This window comes from Abramis brama, assembly GCF_963993115.1.
Source record: "Abramis brama genome assembly, chromosome: 16".
Taxonomy (NCBI): domain Eukaryota; kingdom Metazoa; phylum Chordata; class Actinopteri; order Cypriniformes; family Leuciscidae; genus Abramis; species Abramis brama.
Window position 1 is genome coordinate 20482439 of NC_139978.1, and position 20571 is coordinate 20503009.

Here is a 20571-nt window from a genome sequence, read left to right on the forward strand (position 1 = left end):
GAGCTCCATGATCATATATGGAGATTTACAGAAGGATAAAAATCACTCAACCGATCTGGGCTTTATGGCAGAGTGGCCAGACTCAAGCCTCTCCTTAGTGCAGACACATGAAAACCCACTTGGAATTTGCAAAAAAAAACAAAAAAAAAACCCTAAAGGACTCTTTCAGACTGTGAGAAACAAGATTCTCTGGTCTGATGGACCTCAGTTCTAAGTGTCATGTACGGAGAAAACCAGGCACTGCTCATCACCTGCACAATACCATCCCAACAGTAAAGTGTGGTGGTAGCAGCATCATGCTGTGGGGCTGTTTTTCAGCGGCAGGGACTGGGGGACTCGTCAGAGTAGAAGGAAAGCTCAACGCACCAAAATATAGAGTTAGCCTTAATGAAAGCCTAGTCCAGAGCATTCAGAACCTCGGACTGAGCAGAAGGTTCACCTTCCAGGACAATGACCCTAAGCACACAGCTAAGACAATGCAAGAGTGGCTTATGGACAACTCTGTGAATGTCATGCCTAGATCCTGGGCTTAAAGCCAATCGAACATGTCTGAAAATGAAAATGTCTGTCCACCAACGGTCCCAATCCAACCCGACAGATCTGGAGGATCTGAGGAGAAGAATGGCAGAAAATCAGCAAATACAGATGTGCAAAGCTTGTCACATGATACACAAAAAGACTTGAGGCTTGAAGTGCTATAACTAAGTACTGAGTTAAGGGTTTGAATACTTATGCAATGTACTTATTACAGATTTTCCTTTTTAATAAATTTGCAAAGTTGTCACAGATCAGTTTTTTTTTTTTTTTTTTGCTTTGTCATTATCGTGTATGGAGTGTAGATTGATGTGGGAAAAAAAGGAATTTAAAGGAATTTAACAATACAGCAACATAACAAAATGCAAAAAATAAATAAAATGAATGGGTTTGAATACTTTCGCAATACACTGTGTATAACAGCATGACTAATCATACCAGAACAGTGTTTACATGCACTATTAAGTGTACTTCACAGGTTCTTTTAATTATCATTCATGCTTCATCAAATGAATCTCTGCATGAATTTGAATATTTGCTTGTAGAATGAGCCTTGCTTTTATTCTGCAACAACATGCTGTGGCACGACAGCGCTGTTATTTAGTAATCACAGTCCGGTGAGCTTAGTGATTTGCTCTGACACTGAGGGCTTTTCCCTCTTCAATGCAGGGATGGAAATTTCCATCCTTTTCATTTGTCATCACCTTAATGTGCTCAACTGTTGTGTCAAAGGGCCTCAAGTGTTGGAGACACACTGTTCCTGTCTGAGACAGTCCATTTAGTTGATTATATGTGCTTTGTGTTTGTGCGTGTGCGCGTGCATGTTTGTGTCTGCGCTCTTGCACATTAACAAGATTGATTTGGAGTAAGTGGTGAATGGCTTCAATTACTGCCAGAGAAAAAAATACTTTGAGGGGAAAGAAGAAAAGCAAATCTATACAGAGTTGAATTGAAAATCACAATTCAGTTCCAGTTGAATTTTAATTGAGATAGCAAACAGGATTGGAATTGGAATTTGAAGTCAAATTAAAATGGAATAAAAATTTAAATAAATTTAGGTCATAGTGGAGGAACACTTTAATTCCCAGAATGCTATATATTTACTCAATATTCTATATACCAATTGATATACATTTGGTGTTTTGGAGAAAAAAAGTCATCTGGACATTTTGTGGCATTGTTTGGAAAAAAAATGAAAATGTATTTAATGACTTAATTGTTAGTTGTTAATGGAACATTGTTTAGGGAAATATGTCTAATTATTCATTTTTATTCAGGGAAAAAATAAGAGAATAATCAATAGTGAATTATTCATTCAAAAAGTTAAATTATTTAGGTTTTGTTGCAAACTGTGTTGAACTGCGATTTAGTCATTCCTCTTCCCGTCATTCCAATTCAACTTCCTGTCGCATGTGGCCAATTCAATTAAAAATTCAAACTCATGAATTGAAAGAGAGCCAAATCTTAAATTCTGAACAATTCAAAACCCAGGTAGTCAGGCACATTGCATGTAGACTTCTTGTTAAGAATGCTTTTAATTTAAAGGATTTACATGATTTTAAAGCACATGAAAGCAAAGCCGAAGTACTTGATCTCCTCCAACAATTACGGAATGTATCACTTTTCTCTTTCAGTCGGGGCATCAGACTTGAAACCATCTTTTCAGACTGGTTAGATACACCTGAAATGCCAGAGGTAAGAAGAAAAAAGCTAAGATCTATTTTGAGATGTTTGGTCATTCAAGCCAGATTGTATACTCTATGATTATGCAAAAGGAATAAAAGCAGGCTTGTTACACAACATGTAAAAGATGTATTGGTGCTACCTCTCATGCCTGTCACCCATAATGTAAAACCGTTTTTAATCCATTTCCTCTTGAGCAATAGAACATAGAGCGCGTGCATATATCTCTCCAGGACTGACACATGGCATGAATGAAGCAGCTTCCCTCTTGCTTTAAGATCCATTTAACCTCTCAAGCATTTCTAAACTGGGCTGCCACAAGCTCTTAAACAATTGATGACTAATATGAAGCCATAAATCTGTCTTTTTCTTTCAGCATTGGCCACTGTTTATTATAGAATTTAGTCATTCTTGTACAGTTTGGAAGGTGATTCACTTCCACTGAAGATATCATGTTTCCAGCTAGTACTATGTAGGCTGCATGTGTGGAATCTACTCTCATTGAATTAAGATTGGAAAATCTTTTTTATGGTTTTTGTGTGTTTTATAACAACCAGAGAAGACCACAAAAGCCTTTCCGTTCATCCATCCTGAGTCTATGTCTCAAAGAAATGCATTCAAACGTTAATCTCTCCCTTCCTGTGCAGTTTGTTTTAGTTTTGTGCTCGATTTACCCTCATTGGCCAACCAGACTGACATGCGGTGCCATTTTCATTGACGCCACCATTGGATCTAATGACACATGGCTGCCAAAATCAGCACGGGAACAGTTTCACTTTTGGATAAAATCCTTGTTTTTCCCCCCCGTTTGAAGCCGTTACTTTGACTTTAAAAACATGTTCTTCTTGAACGTTCCTCTAAATAAATAATGGCAGGAAGTAGTCGATCCCCACAATAAACAATCACAGCCACATACACACACACACACACACACATATACAAAAGGGAGGGATGAGATGGGAACGGAGCTCTCTTTTTCATTGTGCTATTTTTAAGATGGCAAACATTTGAGCGAGCATAATAAGTTGCTATATCTGCATTTTGAGGTGGGTTTAAGGCTGGGACAATCTGAATCTCATGACCTCCCTTGACTCCACTCGCTGTGGGTTGCTGCTGAAAGGATACGCTCAGAGCAGCCTACCAAATCCCAATCCTGACATTTACCTTTTGTACAGAAAAGCAAAGCAGCTTTCAGATCATTAGCTTGGGTGCGACTGTATGGAAATAGCTGTGGTTCAGGACATTAGAATTCACAGTGGCAAATTTAAGCTGGTTTTAGAGAACTAGAGCTCTGTTCAAAAACCTATGCATGCATCCTTTTGCCTATATAGGACGCTGTCTTCTAAGGCAGCATCCTAAATGTCCTGGAACCTCATAGGCAAACCAATATTGAAACTCACAAGTAGCTCTCTGCACAAGACACTTGACTTGAAATTGATTTCAATAGAATATGATGCTAGCATGTTGCTAAGCTAAGAGCGCAATGCTCTAAAAATACATAGCACGTACAATTATTGGGAAGAATAATCACTTTTCAAATATGCTGATCTATTTTATGAATATTTTTGAGTGTTGAATTAAATGTTTTAAGAATTTATAAATCACCTGCTTTCTCCACCATCTTGGATTTATGTTTTTTCATTGAGCTTGTCGCAATAGATTTTGGTTTTGTTTTCTCCATGAAGGATACCTGCAATTCTGCTTTAGGATTTCGCAAAAACAAGGTATCTTAGTGGGATAGTGCACTCATGTTGTTCCAGACCTGTATGACTTCAAAACAGCATTGGACCCCATTGACGATACCCCAAAGTATCTTCATTTGTGTTTTACAGAAGAATGAAAGTCATACATGTTTGGAATGACATGAGGGTGAGTAAATTATTTTGCTGTCACTTTAAGAGACTGTATAAATTTCCTATCTTTTGTAGCAATCTGTGCATTGCTACTATTGCCTTAATGTACATGGCTCTAAGCAGCTCACTAGGATTTGGGACGCAGCATACAGTAGGTGGCATTCACTCCAATGTCAAGCTCACTGCCACTTTAGTGAGCAGATGCAAGTTCATTTCCAGTTATTTTAGGCTTGAAAGAGGAATTGTGTGTTTGAGGGACGAGTTTGAGTGTGTATTTTTTGTCCACTTCTTACTGTTTGAGTGAGCATGCATACTAGAGCACACAATCTTGCGGTGGGCAGCTTCCTCTTTTTAATAAAAAAGACAAAGATCTGTTTGAGGTAAAATCGTGTCTATGAGTATTAACAAACTCACTAGTGAGCGAGTTGCATTAAACCACAGCTAATGAAATCCCATGTCTCCTCAAGTGCTATCCATCCATATTTTTCTGTGCAAAGCAGTGTAAAAATGTCTGCAAGCCATGCCTTTGTGTTCTTTGTAGACATGACAGCATGTCTTGACAAAATTTTACTCGAAATGAGCGATTTGAGGTCACAATTACAGTCGGTGAGGTAGAAGATCTTATAATTGACATGCGTAATCTGCTTTTAGTTGTGTAAAGTGTGCATAAACACGAACGAAAACAATAAGCTATGTTTAATTGTGCGCAGGGGGGCGACGACCTTCAGACTTATAGCATGTGCGGAACGTTTTTGATGAACGATTGGTTTGTTCACCAATGAAGTATATGAAGCACGTTAAAACCAGGAATATGTATTAAGAAAGTAAGAAGGATCAGATCATTTGACAGATAATACAGTATAAAAAAATCCATCTCAAGTTCAGACAGAGAGCTGTGAGAGCAGTTAGCACGTCTGTCATCGTAAAAAGCAGCTGTCGCTGTTGTGCCGCCAACACAAGGGCAACATCCCACTGTTAACTGTTCAACACCAATTTAGTTTTGAGCAGGCCGGTTTTTGGAGTTCATACAGACGCACGAATACAGAAATACTACATTTATCGTATATACTGTCAGCATGCGTGAGATGGGAGTTTGCGAGTACTTTACGAGTTTGGCTGTGAGAGGGGGCTGATTGCAGTGTCTTGCAGGCGCACAAAGGCCTGGCTGTGCCGGGAATGAACCAGGCAATCTGGGCCGTAAAACTGCTATGTGTGGTATCCAAGTTAACAATGGCAGTTTGCAGCCCGAGAGTCAAATTCTGCTCTGCCCACTCTCCTTTCCCGAAAGTGCACACAAGTCACAAAAACACACATACATAGACAAGCACACATATCGCAGACTTTCTCTCTTCCCTGGGGTAGCAAAAATAAGTCTCTTTAACTCTTAAAGTGGCTAATAAAGTCATGCACGCACATAAAGACACTTGAGGAGAGATGTGCTACTTTTTCTAAGACTTAAAATGTTTGGAAAAATAAAATGGGCAGAAAAATTTATAGACTTGAATTTAAATAGGAACCCAAGCCATATTTAGGGACCAGGCTTTTTTCTTTTTCTTTTTTGTAGGTTGACTGTTCATAGTTAGACTGTGTCCTAACCAGATGCGACTCAACATTTTATATGTTAATGAGAGTTTTTGTCCTAACCAGCTGTGACGGCGGGATGCAGTGATTGGTTTCGACTGATTGTGTTTTGGATAATATTAAAATGGTTTAATTTGAGTTCTTTGTGCATGACTTTAATAGCCATAATGAAATGGATAAGGTATAATTTACTTCAGATCTTGAAAATAAATGAACGGAAACAGGGGCATTCAAACTTTGATTGAATAAACTTGTTTAGTTCAAAGATTTAATAAGTCATTGATTATTTACAATAGTATTATTTTGAATAGCGTGGCAAGATTTTATTGTTAACTGAAATAAAGTAATATAACTTATATATTTTTTAACATATTTATTACTATGCAGAAAAATACAACAATAATATACACTTCACAGAGTAAAGACAAACGCCAAAAATAATATGACTGGACAAACTGAAAAATAAATGAAGCTAAAACTAAAATAACCCTGGTTTTAACCCTTGCTACAAGTCAGATTGTAATCAGATAAATCTGATTTTTTGCTGCCTGTCTGAACAAGACTTGGAAGGATATGGGCTCTTTTTAATCTGAGCGAGTAAATAACCCCCTAGCAACCACTCAGTCACATAGCAACGCCTTGGCGACCACCCACAACACTGCACATTTTCTTCGGAAGATGTAAAAATGCATGTGGTAACAAAAAAGTACTGTGATATTGAACTACCTTTGATATACCATGGTATATGAATGTACTAATAACTTATACCATCACTTGACTTTTTTGTAATTGATAGGGATCTGTTTTTCTCCTCTTATCTCCCAAATGTTTCTTATTACCTGTGAGAGGCCGTGTCAGCCTGTCTGTGAAATCCTTCTATACCTGCCTTTGTGTTTACACACCTCTATGCACACACAGCTCATCAGTTTTAAAGAGACAGTCCTCCTGAGAGCAGTGGCCCCGTGAGAAGTGTGTGTGCGTGCTTGCGTGTGACGGAGAGCGAGAGAGAGAGAGAGAGAGAGAGAGAGAGAGAGAGACATACGGCCCCTCCTCTGACTGCACAGGGAGTGAACACTGTTGATTACAATGAAGCTCCGCTCACAGACCTTTTACTGCCGTCTGCTCCCCCCCACGCACACCTCATCTCTCTGCCTCCTCCTTTTCTCACTCGCTCCCCTCCTTTCTCTTTCCTCCCTCTCTCAGTGAGGGAAGGTATTCAGTGCGCCGTCGGTGCAAGCTTTAATAAGGTTAAGTGCAGAGCGAGCGTGCGGAAGATCTCAAGCACGGATCTTTAGAGGAGAACTCCTCCGTTTCAACTTAATAAGGGGATTTTGTCCTCGATTTGATACTCGTGCTCCTGGTCGCAGAGCTCGCCGTGTCGAGTGGTTAGTTCCCATCAAGGAACAAGTGATTTTTCTCTCTCTCTCTCTCTCTCTCTCTCTCTCTCTCTCTCTCTCTCTCTCTCTCTCTCTCTCTCTCTCCACTCAACATTCTGCTGCTCTCTTCCTCTTGTTCAGTGGCTGAGGGACTCCTGCTCAGAATGGTTGCGGACTCCAGCGGTGCAAGAAGTCAGAGAAGAGGTAAAGCACTTTTTTTTTAACTCTTAAAGCTCCCATTGAACACCTGTTTATATCTTACTTCCCTTAAAGATTAATAGTTCATCATGTATGACCTGTAGCACTTCATTTACTTAACTCAAGAGTTTTTGGTAACTTTTATAATTGTGGATCTTCTGTTTTGGGAAAGTATTTGAGAATGCTTGTGGTTCGAATCGTCTGTATTGTGTAATTGTGGATCGTATTTGCTGTTTCTCGTACCTGCAGCATCACTCAGTGGCTAAGAGAGGAAATCACAGTGTTAGAAGGTGTATTTTGTGTTGAAAAGTAAAGGATTTTACCCTGATGCTCTTTACTGAGTGTCTTTGAGTCATTGTATCTATTTTTCTGATGTTTGAATGACGTCAGCGCTGAAACTGTTGAATTGAGCTAGTATGTGCGGAGTGCATCATATTCAACTATTTCATTACAGAGAAGTAGGCGAAAATGTGGCGCGGCAGGTATTTTACGATGTCTTTGTCTCTCTCACCTTCTCACTCTATCTCTATCTCTCTCTCCCACCCTCCTCTGCCTCTTCCGCAGGTTGCAAAATGGATTCACTTCAGTGGCTCTGGTGGAAAGGGCAGCAAGCGGAAAAGATCAGGGCCCAAGGTTAACTTCAAAGAGGTAAGACCCTGCCAAGCAGGCTTTAAATAGATCTCACCCCACCCGTTTGTCTTCACTGCATCTTTCCTTAATAATTTCCCATTCAGTTCAGTCATTCAAGATTAGGAAACGTCCATAGTTTTGGTTAATCTTGCCTAATGATGTCCTCCAACTTCTGCTCTTCTCAGATTGCCCGTTTAAGATTCGCTCAAGTTTGCACATAGTTTCGTTGTGGAGCAGGGCTATCAGATTTTAGTACGCAGATGACGCACTGGAGGGCATTGAATGCTGGAGAAAGGTTCACACATACACCCATCTTATGTGTCCGCCCCTTGGCCACCCGACAACAGAAGATAGGTGGGGGGGAAATCAAGGCACGACCTGAAATAGCTTGTGGCCGGTGTTTTTTTTATGTGCCGTATCATGTGATGGCAATGAGTCACTCCTTTGGGGTTTAGCTTCAAAATGGCTGATCTCCCGCCAAGGAAGATACCTGTTGCTCATTGAGCGTGTGAGTTTATGCGTGTGCATGAGCGTGATGTTTTTGTGTACTCTTTTTCTCTCTGTGTTTATCGAAACTTCGAAGTTATGCGTACGTGTATACAGATTCAAGTCAAGTCTTTACCCAAATTGTCAAACAGTTTGTCCCGCTGAAACTCGCGCACATGTGGAATCTGCACGGCGACTGGCTGCACACCAAACAGTGTGGTCGGGCCTCTATTAAAGTATGTTCACAAATCAGACGGCAGATTTAGCATCATAAACTCTTGCATGTGTGTGTGCTGGGTGTGTGTATTGTGTGTGCTATCTAGTGGGATTAGGTTATGTCATCTTCAAGTTTCAGCACTGATGTAATGTCTGCGCCAAGATCCTGTTTTTGTCACTTCAGTGGTAGGTGTGTATGTGTGTGTTTCAGTGGCTGGAGCTAAGAGAATATTCTGAAGTACTATGGACATTACTTTGTCTTAGTGAAAGGACTTTCTTATGTGTCACGTTTTACAGCTGCTACCATTTGTCTTGATGAAGATGTTAACCCTTAGTAAAAGTATAGCCATGCAGTAGTGATGATGTCAGATGGTAATTCAGTGGTATTTTTATATATAGTGGGATCCAAATGTCTGAGTCCACTGTTAAAAGTATGTTGCTCTTATTATTATTATTATTATTTTTTAATTTTTAATTAACAAAATTAATAAATAATTTTAAATAATAGATAACTTGATATGATATAGTTTAATTTCATTTTAGAATTAGGATTTTGAATAATTAAAACAGAGAAAAGTTATGACATAAATAATATAATGTTATACAGTATTCTTCATTTTATATCATAATTTTTCTTTGTTTTAAGTTATTCAAAATCCTAAACCTTGAAATGAAATTATACGTTTTAAGAATTTAATTATAATATCATTTTTGTTAGGATTTTTTATATAAAAAAGACAAGTTATTACATAATTTATTACATTACACATACAATTCTAGGTAAAATCCAGATTTTCCAGGTTTTTTTGGACACCACTGCATACAACGTATCTAATGATTACCATATTCATGCGCCATGTTATTTACATGGTCAAACTATTGTACAGCAAGTGAAGTATGTCCTCACTGATTTAGCACATACAATTTTCTCATCATCATCATCATCCAGCTCAAAGTTTGATAGTTTTTTATATGTGATATTTTTGAAGATGTTTTACAGATGTTAGCTGTGAAACCTCCCCACACCGCACTTCTCTGAACGAGTAGAGAAGCTCAGTCTTTCTGGCACCTGGTGAATTGACACATTTGTTACATGTTACTTCAGAGAACAATGATAGGGGTGTATAGAGAGAGAGACAGGCCCATGAAAGAGAAGAAAGACCAATTACAGTCCAGTTGGCTCTGTACAATGACCAGGGTGGGGACAGAGAGAGAAAGAGAGAGCGCGAGCGATTGTTTGAAGTGGTGCCATAAAAGCCAACCTGAAAGGAAACACTGGTGACCCCTCCTCTCCTCATGCCCCCTTCCTCTCACCCCACCCCCTGCTCGTGTAAGGCGCTGGGAGCCCCTGGCTCTTTCCAGGTGTATTTTATATTGCACATTCATGGACTTCAAAAGCAGGCGCCCCATCCTTGGCTCGCCCATAAATCAAGCTCAGGCCGGGCCCTTAAAGCGACGGAGGGGCGAGAGGAGAGCATGTGGGCCCTACAGGCAGTGCAGCAAACGCTCCGCTCTCATAGGTAATTACATCATAGGTAATTGGCACTGTTCGGGTCCAGACACCCCCCGCTAACCCCAGACTGAGATCAGGGTCACTTTAATGTGAAATGAAAGTTTTGGCCCAGAAAAGAATGGGTTTTTTTATTGCCTCCCATTTGAGTGTGTGTGTGTGTTTGGGGAGTTGCTGTGCTATATTAGTTACGCTTTGTGATAATGAGCTTCATTTTGCACCATTTTCATCCAACGCCAAGCTAATGAGAGAGCCTGTCTGCACCGGCTAATCACAGAGAGTGAGGGATCGGCCTCCATACGTTCTCGTATATTATCTAGCCTCCCACATAGCTGCTAACCATTTATATAATGTGTAATATTGACATTGAGCCACAGGTGTCCTTGTTTGAAAGTCACTACTTTATTAGACACTTGAATCCAAAAAGACTCACAGTACACTTATTTGATTGATTTCATTGGCAGAAACTTTTATGCCAAGTTACGTAAGCTGTGGTCATACTAGACTTGCTCTTTTGACTTCCATTAACACAAATGCAAATGGGGATGACTGAAAACGCAAGCTTACCCGAATGTGAAGAAATATTGCTTTCACTGCTTATGAAAGTTCTGAACTCTGATTTGCGAACTCGTGTGATGAGAAAATGTGTGCCCATTAGAGGATCTAAATGTCACATTGACCTCTTGGCTGAATTCAAAGAACACAAACTATAAAATTCTACACATTTTGGGGGGTTTAAATGAAAATATTATGAAAGTATTTTTCATATTATATTATATTATATTATATTATATTATATTATATTATATTATTAGATTAGATTAGATTAGATTAGACTATAAGATATTAAAAGTGGTGTATGTGGTATATTTTAATATTTATTTGCCCAAAGAAAATTTTGCATTCTCAAAGTGATTTACAGAGCATTCAAGCTATACATTTTATCATTACACTTCCATTCAAAAGTTTGGGGTCATTAAGATTTTAAAATGTTTTTTGTGTGTGTGTGTGTCTTATGCTCACAAAGCTGCATTAATTTGACCAAAAATACAGTAAAAACAGTTATATTGTGAATTATAATTTTAAATGTTTGTTTTATCTATTTAAGTATATGTTAAAATGTAGTTTATTCCTATGATGTCAAAGCTGAATTTTCAGCATCATTACTCCAGTCTTCAGTGTCACATGATCCTCCAGAAATCATTCTAATATGATGATTTGGTGCTCAAGAAACATTTCTTAATATTATCAAAGTTGAAAACAGTTGTGCTGCTAAATAATTTTGTGGAAACCCTTATACATGTTCAGTGTATGTGTTCTTCCTTGGAATTATACCTATGACAGTTGTGTTGAAAGTGGTGTTCCTATTACAGGAACAGTTCCTCTCAGGTACCATGTGATTAAGTCTCTCAAAAGTTGCACAGGTGCTCCATTCATGGTCCAAACCAGTCCAGTTTTATTGTAATTTTTTTGGCCCTATTGACACTTCTATTAATAGGGGATAGTAAAGAAAGGATAGAAAGATATGAGGAAGCAATAGGTAAATGAAAATGAAGGGTGCATTTAACCACAGCACCCCATTGTATGAACTAAGCTGTGGCGGTTTAGGAACAGGTAATCTTACAGCTATAGCACTATATGATGTTCCTCAATGCTCTAAGGTTTAGCTGTTGTGAAATCCCTCTTTGCATATACAGAGTCAAGGAAAGGAATGCTGGGTTGACTGAAATTAAGGTCACATTCATAAGTAACATAGACTTAGACCGCAGCGCCTGAAACCATAGTGACATGCAGATACACCAAACACCTTATCTTTATTCTTCACGGTCATTTCTTCAATTCCTTTTTCGGTATTTGTTTTATACAGTCGTGTGCTCCTTTGAACGTTCGCTGGAATGTAGATGAAAGCGGTTACTTGCGGGACTGTGTGTTTTTGAGCCTAATCCAAGTTCCTGTTGTGTGCTGACATTACCGTTACTCTGCATAGCCAAATGGATGTTCCTGTGGCCTGTTCGATATTTTGCGGTAATGTACGCCACTCAAGTTTATCTTCGCAGGCCTCTGACAGCATAAACCCATTTTCCTTTTTACTACCGTGCACTGAGATGTCCAACAGAGCTCTTGATTGCCGTGACCTGTTTCCTTCTGTTCCTTAGAGTCTCAAACTCATTCTTTTCCTGAAGTTTTTTTTCCGTGCTCCGCATCCTGAACCCAAAGCTGATTTTTGGATTTGGAGGAAGAAGTAAAGGAAGTAAGGCCCCTCAATCCAAATCCTCTCCAAAGACCTGAGAGCACAAAATGACAGACTATAGGTCCTAATGTCTGGAGTTGTGTGTGTGTGTGTGATAGAGAGGGGGATGTCTGCGTTTAGTGAATATTTTGGCATCAGACCGTGCACAATTCAATCCAAAAATGTGCGGTTATGTGCGACTGCCAGGGCTGGAATCTCACTGTTATTAGAGACAAGCTCAGTTTGGCGATATCCATGAAAAACAACTAACAGAAAATATTCATAAACAAAAGCAAAACAAGCCTGACCTTTTCACTCTCAGCCCCTCCTTTGCCAGTGAAGGGAAGAGGTGGGGAGGTCTCCTCCATTACTTCTGACTCATTCCTCACATGAGCTAACTGCACGTCAGGGAAAATGCAGGAATATAAAAGGGCTACTACGGATATTGACAGGATAGTGCCTCTCATACACGCATAGACAAACACATATACACCATAAAGCTTCAAGGTTAAGAAAACAATCATATTGTTGAGGAGTAATTTAAATGACATATTTGAATGGGGTTTGTAAAGAACAAACAAAAATCATTTTCTTAGATTTTTTTCCAGTTAAAAAAATATCTAATAATTAAAATATTTGTTGTAGTTTTGTTAATTTATGCTAAATACAAGGGGGAAAACAATTATCCAATGTGTAAAAATACATTTAATCCATAAATATTCTCTAAAAACATTTTCTTAATCAGTATTTGTCTTTTTCAGTAAAACCATTGCATTTTTTTGAGAAATGAAATTAGAGCTAATATATCTTGAATTAAATTAATATTTGATTGATTGATTTAAGTGTAAACAGTAAATAACAGTACATTCTGTTAGATTTATACAAGAAAAAAATAGTTTTCAAGCAACATTTTTGCTTCACTAGCAAATTTAAATTCTTATATATGGATGTTTGTGTATTTTTACTGGAAAACCTGACAAAAATGCTGAGATTTTTCTGTCATGTTGGAGTGTGTGTGGACGTACTGTCCAAAAGAGAGAGATGTCACATGTGTCTCTTGTCTGCATGTGTGGGAATGATCCAGGGTCCATGTCCAATTGCGGAGGAGCAAGTGAAGGGCAGAGGCTGTGGAGAGGAACAAATGCTAGAGAGAATAAACCATGAAGTCATGTGCTTTTTATTACACTCGCACACACACACACACTATACTTCACATTCCTCACATCAGAGGGGTTTATACAACATGCAATCATTTGACCAGAAAAGTTATTTTAAGTTTGAATGTATTTAAACTTCAAAGTCAGATGCAGATCAGCTCAAAGCTGTAACCAGTATTGCCAACTGAATGACTGACTTGCGTAATGAGAACCTAAACATTGCACATGTGCTGGTGTGTTTGAAGTGTGCGTGGCCTGGTTTGTAACATGGTTTTTGTGTTAAATTGAATTTGTTTAAAGAAAACTTAAGATTGATTAAACGTCTAATAATATTGAAATATTATTTATATATATTGCTTGCAAAAAATACAATGTTCGTCAATGTAGTAAGAGCTTTTTGCGTGCAGATTGTATAGTTACAACATCTACCTGGTGACAACCATTGGCGTAAAGCCCCGTACTGGCAGTGCTCGTTCATTTTTCCTGTTATTGAGGCTGTGTGCCTGGTATGCGTGTGTATTAGTGTTAGCCTGTGCACAGATTTTTATTGTGAATTGCATGGCTGATAATTTCCACAGCCTGCTTTGTACTATATGAGGATGCAATAAGCCATGTTCTCAAAAGAGCTCTTGCGTCCAACTTCCTATGCAAGCCCATCATAATCAGCAAACCTCATATAGTTGATGGCTTTTATTTGATACGGTAATTGGGCGCGTTCGCTCGCTAGAGAACAACGGAGAGGGTTGTAATGTAGACCCAGGGTCTTTAAAAGCCAGAGCATTATATGAACAGTATGTATATAAAAGGCACTGCCACTCCTGGTGCATGAAAGCAGAACTCTGCGGTCTCTCCGTTTTTCCCTCCATCCAGCATAGAAGCACTTTAACATGTGTCTGGAGACGTCTGGGTCTTAATGTGGTGTTCAGTATACGCTTAAAGCGATAGTTCACCCAAAAATCTCAATTCTGTTATCATTAATTCTTTCTTTCCAGTGTGTTTTGGACCCCACTGACAAAAAAAAAATCTTTCTTTTGTGGAACAACATTTTCAGCATATTGAATGAACTATTTTGCCCCAAATGACGGCCCTTGGTGACGATGATGATGATAGTTATGGCCTGTTCTGTGATTTTTGAGTCAGGTGGAGAGTTCGGCTACAGCTACAACCATACAATAAGTTTGTTTCGACAGTTTCTTCAATGCAAGAGAGACAAATATCATTGTATCATTTGATTCAGATCATTAAGTTTTTAATCAGCAAACAGTCTGACTTTTCCATCGAAAGCCTAAGCTGACGTTTTCTCCGAGGAATAGGGCTCAAAGCTTTTAACGTGAGTGGTTTCCTCACCGAAAAAATAGCTAGCAACATCTCTAGTGTCATTAAATACCATCTGTGTTTGTCTTTCCAGCGCACATGGAAAAGGCATCAGTTAGGAAATACACAGACACACATCGCTTTAACTGATTACATATGGTCGCCCCTCACTATTTCCACAACCGTGACATTCAAGCTCCAATTGGATTTATGACAAATACCAATTTGCGGATAAATTCGGTTTCTTAAATGAGAGGTAGCATATAGTGCTCAAACGAGCCCCGTGTTAAACGATTCCATGCATGTTTTGCATCATGTTCCTAGGGCCTCATTTGGTGGGAAATGAAATCGACGGTCACAAATAAAAAAACGTAGTGAAGTGACTCGGCATCACTTCTCACTTCTCACTGGTCGTAAGTGCCGCTCTCCAACATCTGTCTGGTAGAGGCAAAGCAGCTTTTCGGTAATGAGCGAGGGAGACAGCGGGTCTCATGGACCACTATGGTACTATTAGCCTCATTGAGTTCCCCCTCCCCTCCCACACTTCCACTCTCTGAAGGTCTACAGAGCAGACTTGTAAAGCCCTTAATGCTGTTGGGCTCACAGGCGTGGAGATTATCGAGGGAGACACATATGAATCCAATAACTGCACTTTTAAAGGGGTTTTGTTTGTCGTTAGGCGCACAGATCAATTTGGGCTGTTTTAGCCGAAGTGCTTCCGTCAAAGGAGAAAATCATAATAAGACTTTAGGCTATGAATGCTGTAACTCTTCTGGTTGCATTTTCTTTCTTTTTTTCAGAAAGGTTATGACAAGAGGATAGTTTAGAGACAATCAAATGGACTAGTCTACTTCTGAACTACTAAACTCAATTTGGTAAAGAAATCTGCTTCATTAATGACTCTGCGCCCTTAACCTAATGACATACTGTAGATGCACTGCTAGTGTCAAATTCAAGTGAAAACTAGATTTCATAACTAGGTGGCAAATTGCTATGGAGCAATATTGTCATATTTAATAACAGAATGTTGCTTTTATTAAATAAATGCTGCTTGAAATATAGTCTTCCTGCAATGAAGTTATTTTTTTTGTGCCACAATTCTGCGTGTGTGTGTGTCTGTCTGTGTGTTTATTTATATATATATATATATATATATATATATATATACTATACTATATATAAACTTTGCAATTTATTTTTCTTATTTATTTCTAGCAGACTACAAATTTTATATTAATGTTTTTTTAAAGAAGTCTCTTATTCTCACCAAGGCTGCATTTATTCATTTAAAAACAGTAATATTGTGAATTATAATTACAATTTACAATAACTTTTTTATATAAGTTTTATTAATTCCTGCATGGGAAAACTGAATTTTCAGCATCATTACTCCAGTCTTCGGTGTCACATGATCCTTCAAAAATCATAATAATATGCTGATTTGCTGCTCAAGAAACATTTACTTATTGTCAATGTTGAAAACAGGAATCTATGGTACATTTTCCCGGCATTCTTTGATGAATAGAAGATTAAAAAGAAGGTTGAGACATTATTATATGAAATTTGATAATTTGATGTCAGTTTAAAAGTCTTTACAGTCACTTTTGATCAGTTTAATGCATCCTTGCTGAATAAACCTATTACTTTCAAGAAAAAAAAAAACTTTTGAATGGTATTGTATATAGAAATTGCTAAATATTGTATTAAATATTGCTAATATGTTTCATCCTTTAGAGGAGGCACAAAACACTGTTATTAATTCTCTCATACCTATTATGCTAACTTCCCCTCATAGTACATAATCTCTGTTCAGCAAAGAAACACATCTGTTTTTCTCAGAATTCCCACACCACCAAAAGTTTGTACCGAAAATAAAAAAAATAAACAGAACAAATCCCCCCCCCCCCCAACAAATCAAAATACCATTGGACTGATGCCATTGTGAAATGGTTTCAGTGATTTTCTTGCTTGCTGACAGTGGGCCAGGAAAATGAGCCCTTATCAGATCCATTTGATGGCACTATATTTGGGTCTTGAATTGAGAGGGGCCAGAGAGCGAGTAGTAATGGTACAGACAGGAATAGCGGGCAGAAATAGATGCCCGCCTGACTGGCACAATCAGTGGACTTCGTGTTGGAAGGCTTGCTGTAATCAGCGCTGCTAGGGCACAAAGGGAGGATGACAATAGCACATGAAAACGCACTTACCATCGCACTACAGCCTTCTGTTGTGTTTGCTTCATTCTCTGTGGAGGTCTGCTCTGCAATATGACACTCAAATTAAAAGATGGCCATATGTTCACACAGATTTTCATGGATATATTTGCATCCAAATTAATTTGTTGTATGTGGGTGGGGTGGCATTTGTTGTTTCTTGTACTAGTAAGCATTCCCTCCACTGGCTACTGTTCATTCACATGCCTTTGCGTTGTCCTGATCCCTTCAGCCTATTATAAACCTGAAACCCTAGATTGAGAACAGAAAATCGAAAGGTAAAAGAATCTACAGCATGTACAGTAGGAGTAGTGTTTTTGACCTCTTGTTTCATAAGAAGTGATGCAAAGACAGACACGTCAGTGTAATAGGAGATTTTGTTGGTTTTAAGAAGTTTCCAAGTGTGAGAAACATAGAAAAGCTCCAAGAGTGACCTTTAGTAAGTGTCAAATCTCTGACTATTCCGGACCAAAAGCGAATATGAGTCACTGTTGATGAGTCATGTGACCTTGACCTTTTAATTTTGTTTATTTGGTAAACAAACTTCCAATTGGGAAAGAATGTCTAAAGATCAATTGTGGCCTATCTGTGCGGTTGTTTTTCTCGGATTGATTTGTGCATGCAATACTGAGCGGAATCTAAAGCTGAATCAAAGTGTTAAAGCAGGTGGAGATGTTTAGAGCAGGTCTGTTTGCAGCCGTCTGCTGTGACACTGCCACGTATTAGTCTCCATGTGTAAGGATGACTCATCCCGTGCTGCTTGTCAGGAGTCTTTAATCTTCTTAAAGGGCCATTGCCACAGTCCTCTGATGCTGCATGAAACGGTCCATCTGTAGTCAGTTTTCATGCGTATGAAAGCTTCTTCGAAGGCTGCCACACTAAAATGTAAAAAGTAGTTATACTATAACTTACTGACAAAAATGGTCTGTTTACGTTTAAGCTATACGACATACTTTCATGTCAAGTAAAGATTTGAACTAGGGATTGCACAGACTAGTCGACTTTAATGCTCTGCCATGACGCTTTAAGCTTGACGTCGACTAGTCGCTGATCATGGCCTATAGAGGGCGCAACAGGATAAGAAATCTTTGAAGTCCACTTTTACGCTCCATTTCCAACAGTTAAAATGACAAATAAATGCATACTCCGAAGAACGCTCCTCAAGATATGTTTGATTATACCATCTGGATGCTCCAGATTGATCGGGTGAATGCATGTTTTAAACAGCTTATTGTACAGGGAAGTTAATTGCCGTTGTAAACGTTATGCTGTTGCTGATTGTAACGCACACACATACTGTACAGAGTAGGTTGCACATCATATATGCCATAGCTAGCTATGCACAAGAAAACCCGCGTTTGAGTCTCAGCTCGAGGTTCAGGCTTATTTGTTCATTAATGACATCATCAGCGACTAGTTGACGTCGACTTAACTTTAATCACATAAATGTCGACTTAAAAAAATCTGAAGCCGTTCAACCCCTAAATTGTACAAGATTCAGCTCACTAAATACAGCAAAACAATCAAAGTTGAAAATATAGTAACACATATCAGCATTTAACAAAACATTTAGCAATTCATCCATTGCTGTGCAGGGACTTGAACTTGGTTGCTCTTCTTGAACCCAAACTAAACAGAACTTTCCAATGCGATGTACTGGAGTAAGCTGCGAGAGAATGGTTTATTAGAGCTAAATTTATTATAGGCTCAACTATATGTTTTTTCAAAGTCGTCAAATTTATCTCTATAGCGCTTTTCACAATACGCATTATTTCAAAGCAGCTTTACAGAAAGTTGTACTGTTATGTCAGTAATGCCTTACCATGCATTACCATATGGTCGATATTACATATATTACCATAGTATACAGAGAGCATTTTACATAGAGCTACATAAAAAAAAAACAGTGGTACGTCTCAAATGACGTACTATACATAATGCACTTAAACTATGCACTATGTACTTTACCATTTAGTGTGTGAATTTTAGATGACTAGCGTGCCATCCAGTATTTGAGTCTCATAGCCCCTCCCCCACCTTTTATATAATTAAAGCTGTGACCATTAAGTGCTTGAAGTGTCCAACATTCCTCACCTTGTTTTTTCAGTTAAATTAGTGCATCATCTGGGTATTTGAAGAGCACTTCTTGATTAAATTTTCAATGTAAATGCACTAATTGCAGTATTTATACTATGTCATAGAGTAGTGCATAAGTATGCGAATTGGGATTTTGTTACGCTGCACAGCTACTTGTTGGAAAAAGTAGCTTGTTACTGTTTTTAAAACTTCTGAACTGCTATCGTGCTACTAGTTAGTAGCATTGCTGCTTTAAATAAGTTACTCCCTGACATTGCTCACCTCCTCCCTATTTTATGTTTTGTTTGGGCCCAAAGCTCCAGTGGTGCGTGAAAGGAACGTCGAATATTGAGAAAGATATCTGGGCTTAGTCTCTCTGCGGACCCCCGTGAGCTCTGAGGTCTAATCTGAAGGTTAGCAGGGGGCTGTAAGCTGGCTTCAGCATCGGCAGCCAGTCACCAGACCTTTGTCCAGCCCTGCAGACACACTAACATTTCATTTTCATAACGCTTCCTGCCAGGGTCTTGCCAGGTGGCAGCTACTATGCCAGCACACGGGGAGATGAACCCGAGCAGGCTTTTAGCAGAAACCGATGCTATCTCACTAACATTTTCATTTATTTGTGAGATTTGTTTTCCTCTCCCCTGTCTCACAAATCCGCTCAGACTCATATGGAGGAAATTCAGTTGACATGGGGAAACGTCTGCCTGTGTATGTGCAGTATGAATACTGACTGTATCATCTGATAAAAATGGTAAATGACCAATTATGGCATGCCAGCTGTAGGCTTATATTTAGTTATATTGATGTTGTCTATCTGTAAAACTCATATTCTCCATCTTCCTCTTATTTTTTTTTAGCCTATACATTTCCTGCTAAAAGACAGATGACGAAACATATGTTCCCTTTTATGTGTAATTATGTATATACAGAAACATAGGTCACAAAACATGCAGATATAAGCACCCTAAATGGCTTTTAAGCCCTTGGCAAGCTTATATGATGGCATATTCCAGGAGTCTGAGGAGTCTAATCAGATTTCTCATTTTGATTAAATTGTAACTCAATATGAACAAGGAGCTTATGTGGAGTGAGTCTGTGGAACAGGTGACCTATGAGATGGTAGCTGTTAAAAAAAAACAAAAACAGGATCCTCAAATGGCATCTGCAGTCATATTTAGGGGTCACTCAGAGGTAACCCAGCGATGACATCTGGACGACAAATCCTGAAATTCCTTCGGTCTAGACCACAACATGCATGCCAGTTGAGGCGATGCTTTTCAAAGCCATCTTCTGGTTTGGATTATGGTGTCAGGAGCTGTTTGTAGACAAACACAAAGGTTTCTTCATGCTTTGATGCCCTATGAAACATGTATCATCAAAGTGTCTTTCAACAGGTGCTTTTATTAACAATAGATATTTTGCTTTGATCTTCCCTGTTGCGCCGTCTCTCGTTGTTTACCAATCAGTCACCATATAGTAGACGCTGTGGTGTCTGTGTGTGTGTTCACCGA

The 20571-nt window shown here is 38.8% G+C and overlaps 1 protein-coding gene across 2 annotated transcripts in view; it reads left to right on the top strand.

Moving 5' to 3' along the window:
* aopep (aminopeptidase O (putative)) overlaps positions 1-20571 on the top strand; it is an 81758-nt gene that overhangs the window by 31061 nt on the left and 30126 nt on the right. For both annotated transcript variants that reach the window (XM_084086590.1, XM_084086591.1), the window contains exons 11-13: positions 2169-2229; positions 7169-7231; positions 7790-7873. In XM_084086590.1, coding sequence (XP_083942716.1) covers positions 2169-2229; positions 7169-7231; positions 7790-7873 — 208 coding nt within the window. The remainder of the gene's footprint in view (positions 1-2168; positions 2230-7168; positions 7232-7789; positions 7874-20571) is intronic.